We start from the raw sequence: 21,978 nt of genomic DNA, 5'->3' as shown, positions 1-21,978 counted from the left end.
AACGACTAGTTTACAAATGTTTATTGAGTGTCTAGTATTGCCTGGAACTACTTTTTATAATAACTTTATTAAGGCATAATTAATATACAACAAAGTGTACATACTTAAAGTGTACAATTTGATAGCTTCTAACATAGGCATACAACTGTAAAACTATCACCACACTCAAGATATCCACCACCCTCAAAAGTTTCCTTGTGCATCTTTGTAATCCTGGCTGATTCTGGCCCCTCTGTCCTCTCACCATTTCCAGGCAATCACTTTTTGTTATCATATATTAATTTGCATTTTATAGAATTGTACAGAAATTGAATCATGAAGTATATACTCTTAGGGAGCATGGTCTGACTTCTTTGACTTACCATAATTATTTTGAGAGTAATCTTTATTATATGTATCAATAATTCATTTCCTCTTCTTTTTTAATCCAGCTTGTGTGTGTCAGAGGTTTATTTCTTTCAACTGCTAGGTAGTAAATATACCACAATTTGTTTATCCATTCTTTTGTTGCTGGACATTTGGGCTGTTTCCAGTTTTTGGCTGTTACAAATAAAGCTGCAATGAATATGCATGTATATCTCTGAATGAACATATGCTTTCATTTTCCTTGAGAAATGTCTAAAAATTGTATGGCTGGGGCATAAGGCAGATGTATGTTTAACTTTTTTAAAAACTGCCAAACTGTTCCAAAGTGGTTGTGCATTTATCTATCAGCAGAGTGTGAGAGTTCCAGTTGCTCCAAATCCTCATCAGTTAGTATGATTAGTCTTCTCAATATTAGACATTCTAATAGGTGTGTAATGGTATCTCATTTTGTTTTAATTTGCATTTTCCCAATGGTCAATAATATTCAATATCTTTTTGTGGGCTTATTTGCTATCCATATATCCTCTTTTGTAAAATGTATGTTAAAATAATTTCTTAAATTGGATTGTTTTCTTATTATTGAGTTTTGAGATTCTTGTGCATATTTTGGGTACGAGTACTTTATCAGATATGTAATTCACAATTACTTTTTTTCCGAGTTTGTGGCTTATCTTTTTATTCTCTTAACATTATTTTTCAAGGAGAAAACATTCTTAATTTTAATGAAGTCCAATGTATCCATCCTTTTTCTTCTATGGATTGTACTTTTGGTGTCAGACCTAATATCTTTGCCAGTCTGAGAGATATGTCAGAGAGCTGAGCAGCCATGACAGCCTATTTCAATGAACAAGACTGCAAGCTGTTGAACCCCAAGCAAGAGATCCTAACCCACATGCTGCTGGAGCTCACCAGATCACTTTTCAATAGGATGGATTTTGAAGACTCGGGGATGGCAGTAAATTGGAATCACCACCTGCCTCCACCAGCTGCCAAGACAGTGTGGTTGGGAACCTCCCCAGGACAGTCATCAGGAGCTCTCAGGCTGAGAGACACACACAAGTGCCCCATGTGCTTGAGGAGGAGGAGGCTGTTGTTGGGATGCCTTGCCATTAGCTTTTCCATTCTAACTGCATTTTGCCCCGGCTAAGCAAGACAAATCCCTGTCCCTTGTGCTGCCAGGAGCTGCCCGCTGATAACGACACCTGTGAGGAGCACAGAGGAGATAAGTCTCGAAACAGCAGCAGCAGCACTGTCTGGAGAACCTCTACAGAGCCATGTGCGTATGAGGAGGCTGGGGCTAAGCGCGGGCTCTCTACAAGGTCCTCCTCTTACACCTTGAACCCTCATTAAAGGTTTCTTTACCCACAAACACAAGAAAATATCTTTGCCTAATCCAAGACCACAAAGATTTTATCCCATTTTTTTTCTGAGAAATTTTAGAGTTTCAGGTTTTTACATTTAGGTCTAGGACCTATACCTATTTTGAGTCAATTTTTGCATATGGTGCAAAGCGTGGATCCGAGTTCATTTTATGGATATCCAATTGTTCCTGCACCATTTGTTGAAGAGATTATTTTTTCTGCGCTGACTTGCCTTTGTACCACTGTTGAAAATCACTGATCATATATGTATGAGTCTATTTCTGGGACAAAACCCTTTTGAGGATTGTGTAGCACGGTGACTCATTAATCCTCTCTAACAATTGTGCCTCAATATTCTCTGCTATTTCATCCATTCTTCTAGTTATGGTGTTAGCTGAAAGAGGAACATGTGCCACCTTTTGAACAGCAGCCTCTCCTAAAAGTTCATGACAAATGTCCTTAGCAGCAGGCAGGATCAACTCTTCACCAATACTAAAGGGCTTCTTAGCTTTAATAACGTGGTTAGCCACTAGGAACGATGCTCTCAGTACAGACACACTTAATGAAGTAGTGGCCTTCAATAATTACTGCTGTTCTCCGTGTTCATGTTTTTTCTTTAGAAAAACTCCAAAGGCTTGTCTTTTAATGCAGGGTGCTTGGTCTCCAGGTGGTGAAGCAGTTTTGAAGTTTTCATGGCTTCCTTGAATAGTGGGTCAGCACATAATATACAAAGTGGGCTTAGAGAATGTGAATCACCTGTTGCAATTAACCCATAATTTAAGTAGAACTTTTGGCATTTTCTTTTTTTTTTTTTTCTGAGACAGAGTCTCGGTCTGGCACCCAGGCTGGAGTGGAGTGCAGTGGCACAGTCTCAGCTCACTGCAACCTCTGCCTCCTGGGTTCAAGAGATTCTCCTGCCTCAGCCTCCTGAGTAGCTGAGATTACAGGCACGCACCACCATTCCCGGCTAATTTTTTTTTTTTTTTTTTTTTAGAAACATGGGTTTCACCATGTTGGCTAGGCTGGTCTCAAACTCCTGGCCTCAAGTGATCCACCTGCTTCAGCCTCCCAAAGTGCTAGGATTACAGGTGTGAGCCACCACGCCCAGTCTGGTATTTTCTTTTAAGTGCAGCTTTCTTTTTGTTGGCAATCTTAAGAGTCTTCTGCTGTCTCATCATTGGGTCTCTCTGACTTTTCAAAGAAGCTCTCCAGTGTCGTTTGCTTTTTACTCATTTTAGCTAGGGTTAGCTTGTGGGCTTACCAAAACTGTGACTGAGACAAGTGTTCAGTGCAGCAAAGAGGCACAGACAGAAGTGGTAAATAAAATAATGGGCAGGCCATGCACAGACTAAATTAAGTGTCAGATTCTGACTTAAAACTTGCCACCAGATAGAGCTGTGCAATTGAAATACATCGACTCACTTGCCTCTATAAAGTCTGCCACCAGATGCAGCTTAATTGTCACTTGCCACTCACTGATAGGGTTTTGATATGAGTCTGCAGGCAACTGTTTTATTATGGTCTCTGTGCAGTCAACCCTCTCTGTTAATGTTAATCTGTATTTGCGGCCACTCCCCAGCAACAAAATACCTACCTCCTAGCTATGCTGCCTCAGCTCCACCTCAGATCATCAGGCATTAGATTCTCATAAACAGTGCACAACCTAGATCCCTTGCATGTGCAGTTCACAATAGGGTTCATGCTCCTATGAGAATCTAATGCTGCTGCTGATCTGAGAGGAGGTGGAGCTCAGGTGGTAATGCAAGTGATGGGGAGTGATGGGGAGTAATGCAAGTGATGGGAGCTATAAATACAGATGAAGGTTTGCTGGCTAGCCTGCCGCTCACCTCCTGCTGTGCAGCCCAGTTCCTAACAGGCCATGGACAGTACTGGTCAGTGCCCCTGGAGGTTGGGGACCCCTGCTCTACCTAATGCCTGTTATCTATGGGGTCTTCCAATTTGGCTGGTGAGAACTGAAATTATTCCTGGTTTGTATGTGCTCCAAGTATTCTTCTCTTCATACTTTCAGGTGATTCTTCCCCTGGCCTTGGGGTGCTTTGTCACATGCATGTACTGATATGTGCACAGCTGAAGAGCTGAGATCTTTTGTAGATCTCTGAGGTTCTCTCTGTGCATCTATTTTCTTTCTGGTACTCTGCTCTACAAACTCCAGCTGCCTTGACCACTCTGCAATTTCAACTTTGTCTCCTCAACTCAGGGACACCACAGAACCTCAAAGGAGCCTCCTCCCTCTGCCATGGTCGGGAAACTCTTTCCAGCTAGTAATGTTGGGCAATTGCAGTACTCACCTTGTTTGTTTCCCATCTCAGTGTTTACTGTCCTTGATTGTCTGATGTCCTATGTCTTGAAAACCAGCGTTTCACAAACTTTGTCTGGGTTTCCAATTATTGAAGATAGAAGGGTATGTCTTTTCCCTGTTATTCCATCTTGGTTGGTGGGGAAGGCCTGCCTGGCATTCTTCTAAGTGCTGAATCTATTGGAAGTGAACAAAACAGACAAAGTCCTCGGCTTCAAACAGCTTACATGCTAGAAAGAAAATGCAGACGATAAATACATGAAAAAAATTAATATGCATAAACAAGTGTTTTCTGAAAATAAGTGCTGTTGACAAAAAGGTAACAGGCCTCTCTGGGGAGGTGACATTTGAGGAGATGAATTACAAGAAGGGGATTGTCACTGGAAGAGCTAAGATAAGAGTGTTCTAAGATAAGGAGATATGACAACTCCAAATGCTCCAAAACAGAAATAAGTTTGGCTCGCTTGATGGGGCAGATGAGGTCAGGGTGGCTGGGGCATATTTGAGGTGGTAGATGAAGTTTGCACAGTAGGTTAAGCTCAGAGTAAAAAGGGCCTTACAGATTGTTGTTCCAAATATCCATTGCTACGTACAAATACCCCAGAATTCAGTGGGTTAGAACATACAACAATAATTCATTTTGCTCACAAATCTGGGGGGTGCCTGGGGTCAGCTAGGCAGCTCTCAGGATCTCTGATATGGTTGTCGTCAGGTGGTGGCTGGGGCTGGGGTCATCTCAACACTTCTTCATTCACAAGTCTGGAGCCTGGAGTAGGCAGAAAACCAACTGGAGGCTGGAATCTTTCTGGTTCATTGGCTATCTTTCTTGTTCTCTTTGTGGTCTCTCCGTGTACACTTAGGATAGCCTAACTTCTTACATGGTGGATGAAATGCTTCTGAGCAAGTATCTCAAGAGAAACTGCCAGAAACTGCAGGGTATTTTCAAATCTAGCCTTGAAAGTCACAGTGTCACTTGTATCACATTCGGTTTATCAAGGTAGTCACCAAGACCCACCCACATTCAAGGGGAGGAAATATAGACTCAATTAATTTCTTCCTGGGAGAATGTCAAACAATGTGCAGACATGTTTTAAAACCACCATAGGCATGGCAAAGAGTTTGGATTATATCATTCCAAGGGAAAGTCATTGGTGGTTTTGTTTGTTTTTGAAACAGGGTCTTGCTCTGTCACCCAAGCTGGAGTGTACTGGGGCTCGATCATGGCTCACTGCAGCTTCAACCTCCCAGGCTCAAGCAATCCTCCCACCTCAGCCTACCGAGTAGTTGCAAGTACAGATGTGCACCACCATGCCCAGCTAATTAAAAAAAAACAACTTTTTGTAGAGACAGGGTCTCACTAGGCTTGGATTTTTAAAAAGAGAATGACGTGCAATGATATACAATTTTAATCAACTGCTCCATCAGGATTACTAGATACAAAATAAGATAATCAATTAGTATTTTTATATACCAGCAAAAACAATTAGAAATTAGCCAGATGTGTTGGTGCATGCCTGTAGACCCAGCTACTTGGGAGGTTGCAGCAGGAGGTTTGCTTGAGCCCCGGAGGTTGAGGCTGCAGTGAGCCATGTTCACACCACTGCACTCCAGCCTAGGTGACAGGGCAAGACCCTGTCTCAAAAGAAAAAAAATAGAAAATAAAATTTAAAAATGATACGACTTACAAAAACATTTTAAAAAATCAACTACCTAGGAACAAACTGAACAAAAATGTGTAAGACCTTTATGAAGTAAATAACGTAATTTTATTGAGAGACTAAAGGTTTATACCATTTCCAAGGACTCTAAGGGTGATTACTGTACGAACGTCAGTTCTCAAATTGGTCCACAGATTCAATGCAATACCATTCAAAATAACCGCAGTTTTTTTCTGTAGAATTTGACAAACGAATTCTAAAATGTATAGGAGAATGCAAAAGATTAAGAATAGCAAGCTACTCTTGGAAGAGGAGGAGGAAAAGCAAGAGGGTGAGAAGGAGGCACTTGCTGTATTCGACATAAGACTTACTATAAACTCACAGTAATTAAAGCAGTGTGATATTATTACAAGCAACACAAATAGAAAAATGGATAGACAAATAGACGAATGTAATAGAAGAGCCCAGAAACACACCCATGCATATAGAGACACTTGTTTTTGTTTTGTTTGTTTGTTTTGAGACGGAGTTTCGCTCTTGTTGCCCAGGCTGGAGTACAATGGTGCCATCTCGGATCACCGCAGCCTCTGCCTCCCAGATTCAAGCGATTCTCCTGCCTGTGGCCCTTTGGGGAGTCCAGACCTAGGAGCTCCCCGAACCAGGGCTGTTACACCCTCTTTGGGACTCTGCAGTTCCTGGTGTCGCCAAGCTTCTGGGAGCCACCACATTCCCTGGTACCAGCAGCAGAAGCTGCTCGCGGTATGCCTGGTCCAGCCGCAACCTCACAGGGAGCCAGTGCCCATGCTGGCTCCTGGAGCTGCCCAACCTGCCATAGCTGATGTGCCTGGCTGTGGGCAGTGGCCAGACCCCACACTTGCTCGCTCATGCACCCCTTGCTGCTCTGTGCCTGGCTTACCCTTGGCAGGTGTGGGATCTGGGCTGGTAGCATGAGCTGAGTGCAGCCTGCCAGGCTGAGTGGGCAGAAGGAACCTAGTGGGCCCAAGCAAAACTTGGGCAAAGGCACCACCAGCCACAGAGATTTCTGGCTGGCAAAGCCACATCCCAAGGATCCCATGATAATAGGGGGAGGGGTTTTTGTTGTTGTTGTTTTTCAGACTTGTGGGACAATGACAGAAGGTTAAAGTGGTAATTTAAAAACTCTTTGGAGGGCTGGGTGCAGTGGCTCATGCCTGTAATCCCAGCACTTTGGGAGGCAAAGGTGGAGGATCACTTGAGCCCAGGAGTTTGAGACCAGCCTGGGCAACATGGCGAAACCCCATCTCTACAAAAAATACATAAATTAGCCGGGAGTGGTGGCACATACCTGTGGTCCCAGCTACTTGGAAGGCTGAGGTGGGAGGATCGCTTGAGCTTGGGACCAGAGGTTGCAGTGAGCTGAGATCACACCACTGCACTCCAGCCTCAGTGACAGAGTGAGACCCTGTCTCACACACACACACACACACACACACCTCTTTGGAATCTCTGATTTAGTATATGATTTAGGCACAACTCTCCCTTTCATACACACCAAATACCTTATGACATTAAAACATTTATCACTGGGCTGAATGAGAGTTAATTTTGTTTTGATAGATGTTTCAGATTCTTTTACAGTCCTCACACAATGTTTACTGTGAACCAGGCACCGTTCTAAGGACTTTACCTGTATTAATTCTCTCAACAATGCTGTGACGTCATCCTCATTTTACAGATGAAGAAAACAAGGCACTGAGAGCTTGGTTAAGTAACTTTGCTGAGGTCGCAGAACTGGAATTTGAAGCCCGGCAGTCTGACTTTAGAGTCCATATTCTTAACTGAGGTGCTAGACTGCATCTTTCTTTGGAAAAAAGGGAAGAGGATATCATAAATTCGGGAACTTCCTCAGGCTTCTTCTGTTAGCTTATAAACTATGGTAGCATTTTCATATGACATACGAGAACAATTATCTCCTCCTCTACTTTATCCCTATTGCTTAATCCTTTGGCTTTTCAGTAACACCCAAAGACAACCAGTCATTCTCTCCAGTGAGTCTCAGAGTTAAAAATTTAGCTGTCTTCAATAAGAATGATACATTGGACTTTGGGGACTCGGGGGCTCGGGGGTAAGGGGAAGGCTAATGAGGGACAAAAGACTACACATTGGGTACAGTGTACATTGCTCGGACGCACCAAAATCTCAGAAATCACCACTAAAAAGCTTATTCATGTAACCAAACGCCACCTGTTACCCCCCAAAATCGATGGAAATAAAACAATAATTTAAAAGAGCACATACCCCCCCAAAACATAGTTGACCTCAGCTTAAAAAAAACTAACATACATTTGTTATTTTAAAAAATATTGCATAGTTTATTTGCATTCATTGGTCAGCATCCTCAGTTATGTCTGCTTTGAAAGAAAAATCCGCTGAGGTTTTAAGTTAATGATCCAAGATATCCAATTAAGATTTTCAGCTTTGAAAAATATGGAAATACGGTACAGCTGTGTACTGGATGTGGTGTGCTACTGTTAAGTTCCAGCACTTTAAGGAACGTTTCAGGAGTGACTAATACACTAATTCATTACCAGAGGTCACAGAGCTGTCATAATTGACAGTGTTCTTTGAGTACGAAAAACCGGAAAACGATGCAACTTCCAAAGCACGGAGGATGGAGAATAGTATTGGAAAGTAACTTTTCTGCTGGGCTCAGGAGTTTTTATATGCTCAAGCTATAGACAACTGTACCAACGCAATAAAGACTAATGTAATCTAACTATTCTATAAACGGCCACACCTACCCAGACTAACTGGAAAACAATAATTTATAACTGGAATTAAATAGTTGCTGTTCTTTAATTAATGAGATCGGTGTTCTTGAAAAGCTACAGCGTACGAACTCTACCCTGGTCCATATCTGCTTTTTAAAGCCTTCCCCAGAACCGCTCTCACTTCAGCCTTGGTGCCTTCCCGGATATACCCTCCAGAGGCTTCCCTGGTCCCCATCCTGGACGTCAGCCTCTGCACCTAGAGGCCGGCTTAGAGGGAAGACGGGCAGAGGCGGGGGAGACACGAGAGAGAGAAACGGTCAATTCCTCCTTAACTCCGGGCCCCCTCGCGGGCCTCACCCCTCCTCCCGGGGGCTGAGATTGGAGAGGAAGTGGGAAGGCTCCAATCTGTTCCTCACTCCAGCGCCCTCATGCCCCCACCCTTCTCTTCAGCTCGGGGCTTCGGCGCGCCTCGTCCCCGCCCTTCGCCCCGGGAGAGGAGCGGGCGGCGTGGGAGGGCTCGCGGAGAAAGGCCCAGGGGAGTGGACGACCTCCGCCCGGCAGCCACATCCTCGGCAGCAGAGACCCGGAGCCATCCGCCCGCGGGCGAGCCAGGCCCGAGGGCAGCCCCGGAGACCGCGGTGGCCGGATGCGCGGGCGCGTCACTTCCGGGCGGTGCAGCGGCGGCCGCTTGGAAGATGGCTGCGCCCTGTGGCTCGGAGCTGCCCGCCAACTCGCCGCTAAAAATTCCGAAGATGGAGGTGCTTTCCCCGGCTTCTCCTGGTGGCCTGAGCGACGGAAATCCATCGCTGTCCGACCCTTCCACGCCTCGGGGTGCCTCCCCGCTCGGGCCGGGCAGTGCGGCGGGCTCGGGGGCAGCGGCGTCCGGGGGTCTCGGGCTGGGGCTGGGGGGCCGCAGCGCCGCCTCGTCCTCGGTCTCCTTCTCCCCTGGTGGCGGCGGTGGCGGGGCTGCGGCAGCCGCCGCCGCCGCCTGCCGGGGCATGTCGTGGACGCCAGCCGAGACGAACGCGCTCATCGCAGTGTGGGGCAACGAGCGGCTGGTGGAGGCGCGGTACCAGCAGCTGGAGGGAGCCGGCACGGTGTTCGGCAGCAAGGCCCCCGGGCCAGCCATGTACGAGCGCGTGTCCCGGGCCCTGGCCGAGCTGGGCTACGAGCGGACCCCGTCCCAGTGCCGGGAGCGCATCAAGGTAACCGGCCGCCCGGCCTGGGGCAGCGAACCAGAGGCAGAGAGAAGGCGGGGAAGCGGGCCTCGGGGGCGGGGGCCGGTCTGAGGGCAGGGCTCCCCTCCGGGGCCCGGTGGGCGACTCGCATCTCCTCCGCCTTTTTCTTCTCTCCCTGGGAAGGGGGCTTTTTCCCAGATGGCCGCCAGCCCGTAGGTTTCCTGAGTTTGAAGTTGGGCGTGCCTGCCGCCGCCCCTCTTTCTTGCCAATTGAGGATGTTCCTGCGCTCTGAAGTTGGTAGTTTCTCATTGTGCGCCGTGCGGCAGTCCCCGTGCCGCTGGCGCCTCTTGCCCCCACCGCCGGGGCCCCTCGCTTTGTTCCAGGCGGAGGGGCTCCCAGGCAGAGGCTTACCGGCCAGGGCAGGATTGAGGAAGGGCAGAAGGGGGGGCATTGAGCCCCTAGTTTAGGAATAGTTAATAAGTGGCCATAGCGGAGCCATAGAAAAAGCGCCTTGGGACGACTGGCCTTTGTGTCAGTCGCTTTGCTTCTATCTTGAGCTACGAAGGACGAGTAAGACTAGAGATGCTTTGGAGAATTGGAAAGGCTTGATTGTAGCCAGATTGTGTATTGTTACCGCGGAGTTAGTGTACACCATGAAAGTTAGCTTGGCCAAGAGTTGGTCTGGAATTTGGATTGTCGATGCCTCCAGAGTTAGATTGGCTTGAGGCCCTGCGGTTTCTTAGGAAGCTCCTTCAGGAAAGCCAGTTTTTCCCTGCTTCAGTTTCTGTGCCGGATGTGGTGACAAGTAGAACTCTCAGTGTGCATCTGGCCGTCCTTGTGTACCTGCATGTTTAAATGCAGAGGCTTAATTTGGGCTAGAAATCTTAGCCAGGTTAAGATTTTGCTACTAGAACTGACTTTAGGCGTTCATATTTGTATTATTGGCAGATAAGGAGTTGTATTTTAGTTAAGCTCATTTCCTCATCGTAGTGGCTGCTAAAAAGATTGTGATAGGATTCTCCCAGTTTTTACTGAACTACTTATCCTATTATCTGTGCACTTCTTTTCTGATACAGCTGGCACTTTTTCTGGGAACTTCTTGAAGGGAGATAAAAACCACCAAGAACAATTATAAAATAAGAATGATCACACCAAAGAGCAATAATAAAGTCTAATAGGCGCAATCATGAGTTAGAGTAAGCTAAAGGAGGGAAATTGCACCAAAGTTCTCCAGGTCTTGGCTCCGGTAGTATTTCTTTGGGGATGTTGTTGCTTAGAAAACTTGGTCCAGAAACTAAGATATTTAAAACCTACTATTGTTCAAGGAATTTGCCACCCATTAATTACTCCATTACAAATTTAAATTAGTGTATTTGATAACATTTATCTTTGGGACTTCTTAAGCTTTCTCTTTTTTTAACAAGGACATTAAAGTAGTAGCTAACAGGACAAAGCTACTCTTCTCTGAATCTCATTTGTTCTATTCAAAGTCATTAAGGTTAAATTTTAATTTTTATTTATTTATATTTAGAGACAGGATCTCCCTCTCTTGGCCAACCTGAAGAACTCCTGGGCTCAAACAATCCTCCCCAGTAGCTAGGACTGCAGGCATGCCCCACCACACCTGGCTCATTAAATTTTTTTTTTTTTTTTTTTTTTTTTTAGAGACAGGGTCTTCTACGTAGCTCAGGCTGGTTTTAGCTCCCTGGTCTCAAGCTGTCCTGCCTCAGTCTCCCAAAGCACTAGGATTACAGGCGTGAGCCACCGTGCCCAGCCAAGGTTAAATTTTTGGGAGACTTTTTGTACTGTCTTGGCTAGCGTCTATCCATGACCTCTTCTTGAGTTTAGAAGTGCATTTTAGGCATTTCAAACTGTTTCAGCTTGATTGATTTCTGTCTGTAGAAACTTCCCAATCACGCAGAAAAAGTGTGTTGTCAAAACCTCACTGAATATAAATCTCTCCATAAAAGTGTTTCTCAACCAGGGAGTATCTAATTGGGTTGTTTCATTGTCCAGTTATGAGAAGGATAACTTAAAGCAAGAAAAGGAGATTTATTTGAATAATTTTTAAAAGAGGATTGGTTTACCTGTGTCCAGACAGGTAAAACCAAGTTGACCTCGAGCTCTTAGGATATTTTGGGAATGTGCTGATGAGTATGGGTTCTCTGATCCATAGTAGCTGTTAACAAGGAGGGCAGATAACTGTTTTGTGTTTTAAAGTGCTCTACTCTTTATGTGATTTCAATCAAAGAACCCAGACTTTTTCATTAGTAATGCTGAGTTTTCCTGCCAGAATAAGCTCTCTAAGGACAGGTTCTGGTCTCTCTTATTCACTGCTGTACTAGCATATAGTAGACACTACATTTTTTTAATTTGTTTTATGTTTATTTTTAATGGAGGCAGGGTTTTGCTCTGTTGCCTAAGCTGGAGTGCAGTAGCGTGATCATAGCTCACTGCAGCCTTGAACTCCTGGACCTAAGTGATGCTCCCACCTCAGCTTCCTGAGTAGCTAGGACTACAGGCATTTACTACCACGCCCAGCTAATTTTTAAATTTTGTATTTTTGTTTTTTTAGAAACAGGGTCTCACTGTGTTGCCTAGACCGGTCTCAAACTCCTAGAATCAAGCGATCCGCCTGCCTTGGCCTCCCAAAGTGCTGGGATTATAGGCGAGAGCCACCACATCCAGCCTTATTTAATTAATTCACCAAATAAAGTCTAGAAAGAGAATATTGGAAAATATAAAAATCTGCAGCAGTATTATTCAATAATACTGCTGTTTAACGAAAAAACAGACTTTGGAACCCAGTCTGAAGAATACTGCATTTAAGGAGATTTAGTGTGAATGTAATCTTCAGCACAGAAGCAAATGTGGTCACTGAAATCATATTCCTACACAATTATGAAGTGGATGTTCAAGTAACTCAGGTTATGCTTATGAAAATAAAACTGCTATCTTAAAATCTCAGAGAATCTCAAACCTCTGAAAACAAGTCATTAGATCCCAGTTTCAGAAATGCAGATTTAAAACAAGTAGTTCAAAAATCTCTTTTACTTTGTGTTGATGAGAACTACAAAAAGAAATTAGTAATACTTTTTGCTTTAGATTTTACAAAATAGAAGCAAAGTAGTAAGATGTGGAAAAGGAGAAGGAGGAACTTCTTAGGCAGACTAAAGTACATGTGAACTCAATGTCAGAGGCTCACAGAGAAGGAATATGTGTGAATCAATTACATTTCTGGGCTAATATATTTGAAATTCCTGTCAAAAATTCAATTATGAGTCGGGTACAGTAGCGCTTCCCTGTTGTCCCAGCTACTTTAGAGGGTGAGGTGGGAGGATCGCTTGAGCTCATGAATTTGAGGCTGCAGTGTGCCATGATCATAGCACCTGTAAATAGCCACTGTACTCCAGCTTGGGCAACATAGTGAGACCTGGTCTCTTAAAAAAAAAAGAATTCAACTATGAAAACCCAGTAAATAATTTCTTCTAACTTTAAAAGGAAGAGCTATATAGCAACTTTAATTTTTCCATGCAAACCTTCCTTTAGTCAGATAATTTCTGATTAGCAGCCTTCCTCACATTGTATAAGGGATCAGAAAGCTGAGCCTTATTGCACCCTTTTCTGACCACCTTCCTGAATCACCTTAAAGCCTGTCACTTACCTTCTCTGGACTGTGCCTTGGTCCTCTTATCTATACAGTAAAAGTACTAAAATTATAAATATTGAAATTGAATTAATAATTTAACTCTTGGATTTTGAGACTAACATCCTACTTTTTAATACTGTCTAAATGAACACGTTTCTAAGCACACAAGATTTTAATTTACAGTCAGATATGAAAATTTGTTTATTGCTGCAAAGTTTGATTTTGATGTCTGTCATCTTATTGGTATTTGTTCTGTCGTTTGGGTAAAACGGATGTGTTTGACACTGCCTTACTACATAGATTGTTTATCTTGAAGTTTTGTAGCATTTTTGTTTGTTTGCCAGAAGAAACTTTGTCTGCTAACAATTCCAGCCCAATTTTGGAGTCAGATACACAAATCTAGGTAGTTTTTTATCTAGTGATTGCATGATTTTTCTCTTTTACTGTAGGCCTTTTCATATCTCCAGTCACCAAATACTTAAGTGTTTACTATGTGGAGGGCTGTCTGCTAGGTGTTAGGATGAATAAAAGAACTGTAGTTTTAAAAATAAAAATAAAAATAAAAGTGTAATATACACTCCTGTAGTCCAAGAGCATAAAATCCAATTGAAGCTTGTGTACATACATCAATGAGTTAAAAAGCTGATCAAGACAACACAAGGGATGGAATGCAAGGCGGTACTTGATTTAGTGTTACTTGCCTAAAGCAGACTATAAGTGTGATGACTTCAAAGGAGTGACCAGTCTCATCGCTGGCCATACTGTAGTAGTTGAAAGACCTATCTAGACTTGGAATTCATGAAAGCATTCACTCTGAGCCAGATGCTGCATTCACACTTCAGTCAGTTAATCTGATGCACTGCAAAACTCATTCTCAAGTCCCATATTTTTGGGTGTTCTCCAAAAATTTGCCTCTTGAGAGTTGGCTTTATGTCTTTGAAACAGATGTGTACTTCTAGCTGTGCCTCAAGATGAAATGCAAGGTGATTGAATGTGACCTAAAAAACTTGCCTTTTCTGAATCAGTGCTGGTCGCTCATCAGACAAATTTAAAAATGGTAAAGGAGGCCGGGCATGGTGGTTCATGCCTGTAATCGCAATACTTTGGGAGGCTGAGGCGGGCATATCACGTGAGCTCAGGAGTTGGAGACCAGCGTGGACAACATGGTGAAACCTGTCTCTACCAAAAATACAAAAAATTAGCCAGGCGTGGTGGCACACACTTGTAGTTACAGCTCCTCAGGAGGCTGAAGCGGGAGGATCACTTGAGGTTGGGAGGTGGAGTTTGCAGTGAGCTGAGATTGAGCCACTGAACTTCAGCTTGGGTGACAGAGTGAGACTCTGTCTCAAAATAAATAAATAATAAATAAAAGATAAAATTTTGAGTCTTCTGCCCAGAAAACAAAATGATTAATTTTCTGGGGACATTGTTTAGATTTATTCATTAGTAATTGTCATCATCTTTGGAACAAATTTTGTACTCTTAACAGGAAAATCACCATATAGTATATTTGGTCTTTCATTTTAGCTCTGAAGCCTTGCAATTATTTGTAAGAACCAACAGGGCAAAGATAACTAACTTGGAGCAAAAAGCTCCCATTGTCCCTGATAAGCATTTTAATAGACTCCGCCCATCTCTGAGGACTTCTCTTTGGCGTTTGCAGACAAGGCATTTCTTCTACCTTCTCATTGAAAGATTTCTAAGAAATATGATAAGCTACTCAAATAGGTTTAGATTTATTTCGTGTTGTTTTTTATATATTTAGTCTCTGTTGTTACCATCCCAATGTTACCTGAAATCTTGTGCCTTCCAGTTTGCTTATCTGCTTGTGAATTTGACAGATGCTTGATGTGTATCCTCAAAGAATAGACCATCTTTGACTACCAATCATACACTTATATTTAAGATTTCAGTTTTAGAAGGAAAGGAGCTAAGAACTTGCACATGTTATGAATGAGTAGAATTCTGGGTTTATTTTCTGGCATTTTTGGAAATACAGTGAAGGGTGGAGTTAAATATTCTGGTTACTTCATTAAGAGGATATGTTAAAGGAAAAAATAATTTAGAAAGCATGTAGTACAAATAGTACTGTTCCATAAAATTCTGTGATGATGGAAATATTCTCTGTCTACCTCAGTTCAGTATGATAGCCACTGGTCACATGCGTCTGTTCCGCCCTTAAAATGTGTGGCATTGTGCCTGAGAAACAGAATTTTAAATTATATTTAATTCATTCAGTTTTAAGTTATAAATAGGCATATGTGACTAGTGGCTACCATATTGAACAGTTTCAGGTAAAAAGTTGTTATTCACAGTATTAAATTCATCTTTGTAAAAGGATTCTCATGGCCACCCACTCAAACCTCTAGGGGGAGCTCAAAGTTCCTTCTTGACCTTTCTGTCACTTTACCCCTGTGTAGGAGGAACCTTGATAAAAGTAAAAAAAAAATGGCCTGCCATTCCAGGAGGTGGTGCCAGGAATAAAAGTCTTATAACTTCAACTCACTGGGGCAAACAGTGCATATTCTAGGTTCCCTAGGACACCCCTGTCCAATAGAATTTATTGTGATGATGGAAATGTTCTGAATTTGCACTGTCCAATACGGCATTACTAGCCACAGGTGGCTCTTAAGGACCTGAAATGTGGCTAGCGTGACTGCAAAATTGAATTTTTTATTTTATCTAATTTACATTTAAATAGTCACCTGTGGCTAGTGACTGTTTTGTTGGCCGGAACAGCTTTTGAATAATGGGTGTTCAAACTTTTTGCTTGTGTACTCCCAAAAGGCTTTGAAACCCATGTATCCTCTGGAAGATTTTTAAGCTGACATTAAAATTTTTCATGATGTGTTTGGAAATTTATACGAGGTTAGCAGGACATAGAAAATGTTAAGTCTGGTATGAGATGAATATGATGAGAATTGGCGATAAAATGTGCTGAATAACAAACTGAATCTGAAAAATACACATTAAGTCATTATTTGTGAGTTTTATCAACTGTCTCTTGAAATTTTTGCTGTTTAGGAAATATTCAAGTTACATTTAAAAGAAACAGTATCACTGGCCTATATTGTTTTTGTTATTCTAAATTCAGGGGCCAGGATTGATAACTTAAACAATATAAATAAGAGGGGGAATGACAGGAATCCCTAAGGTTTCAAGTTGCCTCCATCAATTATTAAAGGAGACTACCCCAGTTAAATACTGCTGCTTTAGAACTCAGTATCTTTTTGATATCTTTCTTGGCTTATGTAGTGGTGCTGGGCTCCTGAATTCCCTTGCCATTAGAAAGCCAGAGGGAAACAGGGAAAGGTTACAGGGGAAAAGTGTGGAGCTTAACTTTTGGCTAAAGTTCAGGTATCTGGAGGCGGGGAGGGGATTTAGATATTTTGCTCATTCCCTGTCATCAGATTCAACTGACAGATTCTTGTCAGTTTAAAGAATCTGACAAGATTTCTTTAAATGCTAAGGTCTGAAATAAGGTCTTTATTTTTTTCATTATTCATCAACAGATAGTGCCTACTGCAGTAGGTCCGAGAGTTACGGTAGTATACCATCACCTTCAAGATGTCCATCTTCTAATAAAGGAGTCAGATTACTAAAGAACCAATTACAATATTGTGAACAAGGTCTTGTGTGTCATGTTAATGTTATGCTTATGGTGCTACAGGAGCACACACATCCTAGGCTTTCAAAAGGTGGATCCTGAAGGGTGAAGGTGGACTCAAAGGTAGATGAATAGTTGGTGTAAAAGCTCAGAGGCAGCATAACCTAGAATAGTGCCAACTGCAAATATAGTGAGATATACTTACCAAAGAATGCAAAACTGGAAGCATCCAAACAGTGTTCAGCTGTTTAAAAAGTCGTGCTTTTTAATTGAAGAATAATTTGCCAGTAGTGCATGGCATGTGGTGAAAGAGTGATGTGGGAGCCGTAAATGATGCCTTAGTGGTGTCATAATCACGTAGAATGGTGGAGCCGGTAGTTTTGGGATGACATTATAGTGAACATACCAATTCCAGGTCATTTATATGTTGTGATGAGTAACAACTTTTTTATGGTGTTGAATTGCAGTTGCGCAAATATCCATTACATATCTCATTTCTTAATTTGTATACTGGGAAGTAAAACCAAAACAGTGCATCTTTTTTTGACCACAACTCACAGGAAGAAGAAATATATTTTACCCTGGGACCTAGTAGTTTCATGACATATATGTATAACTGAAACAGATTTCACAAAACAGTGATTATAGCCAACACATAGTATTTTCTATGTGCCATGCACTATTCTAAGTGCTTTGTAAATATTAACTTAATCCACATAATGACACTATACTGAACTACATGTAATATACTCTGATATGTTCTGTTCTAATTGAAGGCAGACACTCCAGCTGTAGAGCCTCTTTCATAACAGTGTACACAGTGAATGCACCTAACACAATACCTGCCCCTGGCAGGGGATCTTTTTCTGCCCCACATCCTCCTCCTCCCCAGTGCTTGTCAGCATTGGCTCCCCTTTTCACCCCAGTCTCTGTGGTACCTCTCATCTTTCCCCTTCCCCAGCCACAGCCTTGCCTGTCTCCAGAAATGCCCTCACCAAATGCTGGTGCAAAGAAAGTCTGGAAGGATGGAAGCTGCCGATCCCACTGGTATTGGGCAGCGGGCTTACTCCTCGGAGACTGGCAGCTCAGGGTCACATTGGTGACCCTTCTGTCTGCACCCTTCTGTCGTTTCATTTATCCCTTCTCCAACTCTTGCCCTCAGCCATTTAGGAGAGTGACTTGCCTGACCTCCCAGTGCAGGTGGGGAGGGGTCCGGAAGTCTGTGCTTCTCACTCACCCCGTACACTGAGTTCTAAGGTTTTGATGATGTAGCCCCTAATGATGCCTTGTTTGTCTTGCACATTCACGGAGCAGCTGTAGGGGCCAGAGTCTCTCCTGGAGACCCTCCAGCCACAGGGACAGTTCTAGGAGGGCATGGAGTAGACCAAGGATACTCCAGGTTTGCTTGTTGTGACCCCATTGATGGTCAATGATGGCATTCTCCAAATGTCCCTCACATGCACCCATTCTTCCAACCTGAACCAGCTCCCCATTCACCTTTTGTCCCTAGCCCCCTTTCACTGTCCCTGGGTCCTCTTCACCAGAATAGTTCACTTCTTGGTCCCTTACACGTTATCTCTTCATCTCCTACTTGTGTTTAGAAAGGTGGTCACAACTTGCTAAAATTAATTGTACAACCCACTAATGGGCCATAACCTACAGTTAAATAAAAGAGGACTAGAAGATAATACAGTGAGATCAAGATTTTTTCATTCATTGTGTTCTTTTAGACTGAACATATTGAAACTCCAGAAACATTAATTTGCAACATCTGTCCCAGATATTCTGGTGAAATTATATTACATAGTTTTAGATAGCTTGAGCCTAGGCTTTGAGATAAAGGGTGAAGCAGGGGAGTGGGAAGTAGTAAGAAATGAGACTGGAGACTTAAACAAGAGGTCAGGTGATACGCTAAGGCGTTTGGACTTTATTCTAATCATCAAAGGATTTTAAGCCAGGCAATGACATGGTTAGTCTTAAATTTTAAAACAGTCCCTGACTGCAATGTGGAGAATCAAAAGGGTAAGACTGGAAGCACAAAGATTATTTAGAGGCTTCTTGCAGTAAGCTAGATGGAAAGTGAAATAAAGCAGTGGTAACGAAGATGGAGACACAAGAATAAATTTCATATACATCAAAACCGAGGACCTGTTTCGAAGAATCTGGGAATTTTAATTTCCAGAATTTGTTAGATCCTAACCTGTGAGACAACTCACTATCTACTTCTCTACCAACTTACACAGAGGGTTCTTGACTGCAGTCAAAGACCATAACAGTATTTCATAGCTGAAGTTTTCAGGCTTGATTTCTAAGAACCCAAGGAAAACCAACTGCAATACCAAATGAAGACAGTCCTGTCTGTATTGCCTCTACCATATACTCTCTACAGACTCTTCAATTCTGCTTCCCAGTCTTCAGAAGTGATTATCCTGCTTTCCCCCCCGACTTTTTCACAATATTACCAGAGAATAAGAACTAAAATTCAGATCCAGTATTTCAAATGTTAAGTGTCATGTAGCTAGATACCTAGATTTGTGCTCCTAGTGTTACGTTAACGTAGAACCAGCAGTTGTTTTCTATGGAAAATTGTATCTGTGTAATGTTAAAACAAATGAAATAAAATAGAAGGAAAAACTTTCTGAGTTTCAAAAACAACAGACCAGTACTCTAAAGAACTCTTTAAAACAATTAACTGTTAGGATTGCAGTTATGATTGGATATTATTTAATTCTGTTTCTGATGTGGGGTTCCTCCACTGTGTTCTGTGTGCTATTAATATTTACCATTGCAGAAGCTTCATTCAGTGTTGAAAATGAATGCTTAGTGGATCTGTGCCTCTTATGCATATGTTACAAATTATCTGGAGTTCCTAATCAATGCAGAGTTCCCCTCCCCTCCAATTGTTCTAAATAATTGAAAGATGTCTGCTGTGGAAAAAGGCATGTATTTAAATCTGTATGATTCTCAACCATCTTTAGTTGGGAAAGGTCCTTGAAAGCCAATGGAAATACTTTTTTTTTTTCTTGGCACTAATCAAGTGAGTGTTACCTTTTCACTTAGTAGGATGTGTTGTTACGCTAGTAAAATAGAAACCTGTGTTTATTCTCAGGTATTTTAGAAACAACAGCCATCATTTTATTTTATGTGTGTGTTCTTGGCTGTATTCATAAATTATATATTTTGGGCTATCAAATATTACTTCATTCAATATAAATAACAATAGTAGAAGTTGTTTACTTAGATATGCTTTCTAGTTGCATTTTCTCAGCCTATGTAAGACTACTTTGTTGTAATAGCCTTTGAAATTTACAGTACTGTCTCTCTACTATCTTCAGATTACTTGATTCAAATAAACCAATTATGTTTGTAATTGATATTAATAAAACCAGAATAAAAGTTCATATCTACCCAAAACTGCTTTTATTATTTTTTTAATTTGCAAATACTTTTCTCTAAAGGGAAATAGCTGGTTTATAATTTAGAAAGAATAGGATAGGTCAAAAAGCACTTCAACTTAATATTTGGTATCTCCACTACCTATACACCATCTTAAGGAATTTTCCATTCATTCATTCAACAAAAATGTATTGCACCCCGTTAACATGTTAGGCATTGATTTGGGCTCTGGGAATACGTCAGTGAACAAAACTGACAAAACCCTGCCTTCAAAGAGCTTACATTTTGATAGAAAATAATGTGATATTTAAAATATATAATTAAGCAATTAACACAATTAGGGAAAAAGACCCTCAAATATGATATTCATTGATAAATCCTTGAAGTTGAGCTCTTTCATTATGCTTATGAAAGAAATTCATTTGCTATTGTTATATTAAGAATGATTTACATGATTTTATATCATTCCTTTGTCTTGTGTATATCCAGTTGTCATTGAGGTTTGTACTACCAAGCAGCAAAGTGCTACATTCTTACTCATCAACCATCAGTTCATGAGCATCTGCTGTTGTGCCAGGCATTATGTGGAGCCCTAAAGAGTCAGTTTTAAGGAAAACCAGGAGAGATCCCTTCTCTGTTATACAGTTTAGGAAACATGGTTAATGGTTGGGCCTTGAGCAATCAGAGTTGTGCCAATTTTACAACAGTACAAATAATTACTTTTTTCCTTATGTAAGTAATATAAGCACACTATAAAATTAAGAGGAAAAATCAGGAAAAAAATTCTAACTTCTTCACTGCAGCATAATCATATATTCATGAAACCTTTTGTTATTTTTCAAGAAACAGTAGTGGTAAGTCTGATTTTAATTCCAGTAAATTTTGATGCACCAAAAAAGGAATGAAAGATCTACATGCTTTTTATTTTGTTTAACTCCAAGAGCATATGTGGGTTATTCATATTTCTTATTTCTATTCATGCTGAGTTTTGCCTGCCTTCTGCTTCTTGTAAACAGGTTGCCCGGCGAGTGAGGCCTATTCCTCACTCTGCATGGGTAGTTAGGATTCCTTTTTCCCCATTGGTTTATATGTCAGTGTGTTAGTCACCATATTCTTGCCAAGGCTATAAATCTTTCAAAATGATTAATTAATTGGCTTTTTTTTTTTTTTTTTGAGACAGGGTCTTGCTCTGTTGCCCAAGCTAGAGTGCGGTGGCACGATCACCTCAACCTCCCCAGGCTCAGGTGATCCTTGCACCTCAGCCTCCTGGTAGCTGGGCCTACAGGCATGCAGCACTAAGCCCAGCTAATTGTTGTATTTTTTTGTAGAGATGGGGTTTTGCCATGTTGCCCAGGCTGGTCTCTTAACTCCTGGGCTCAAGCAATCTGCCCACTTTGGCCTCCGAAAGTGCTGGGAGCCACCACCCCCAGCACTAATTGGCTTTTATCTATAAAGGAAGAACTGAGCAAAAAAGTCAAAGAAGCTATGGCAGTATAGCCAGATGTTTGTGAAACTCGAATAATGTATGAGCAAAAAGATGTTTATTTTCATAGGTACTCCTAGGTATAAACTCCTTTTACCTATAGAGTTCACATGTTAACACAAACAGTTGTGTGAAATACTTTGAATAAAATGAAAAATCAAAAAAATCATTGAGACCAGCCTGGCCAGTGTGGTGAAACCCCGTATCTACTAA

The 21,978-nt window shown here is 42.0% G+C and overlaps 1 protein-coding gene and 1 pseudogene across 5 annotated transcripts in view; both read left to right on the top strand.

Annotated features, from left to right (window-relative positions):
* The first annotated feature begins 1,192 nt into the window (after window positions 1–1,192).
* Window positions 1,193–2,317, top strand: LOC134731210 (E3 ubiquitin-protein ligase RNF181-like; annotated as a pseudogene).
* Window positions 2,318–7,373: 5,056 nt separating this feature from the next.
* Window positions 7,374–21,978, top strand: part of MSANTD2 (Myb/SANT DNA binding domain containing 2) — a 35,645-nt gene continuing 21,040 nt past the window's right edge. For all 5 annotated transcript variants that reach the window (XM_024930860.4, XM_024930858.4, XM_034933950.3 and 2 more), the window contains exon 1: window positions 7,374–9,657. In XM_024930860.4, coding sequence (XP_024786628.2) covers window positions 8,881–9,657 — 777 coding nt within the window. In that variant the 5' untranslated portion in view covers window positions 7,374–8,880. The remainder of the gene's footprint in view (window positions 9,658–21,978) is intronic.

This window comes from Pan paniscus, chromosome 9, assembly GCF_029289425.2.
Source record: "Pan paniscus chromosome 9, NHGRI_mPanPan1-v2.0_pri, whole genome shotgun sequence".
In the NCBI taxonomy this organism is placed as follows: Eukaryota; Metazoa; Chordata; class Mammalia; order Primates; family Hominidae; genus Pan; species Pan paniscus.
Note: the sequence above shows the minus strand (reverse complement) of the source record. Positions and strands in the feature narration are given on the sequence as shown.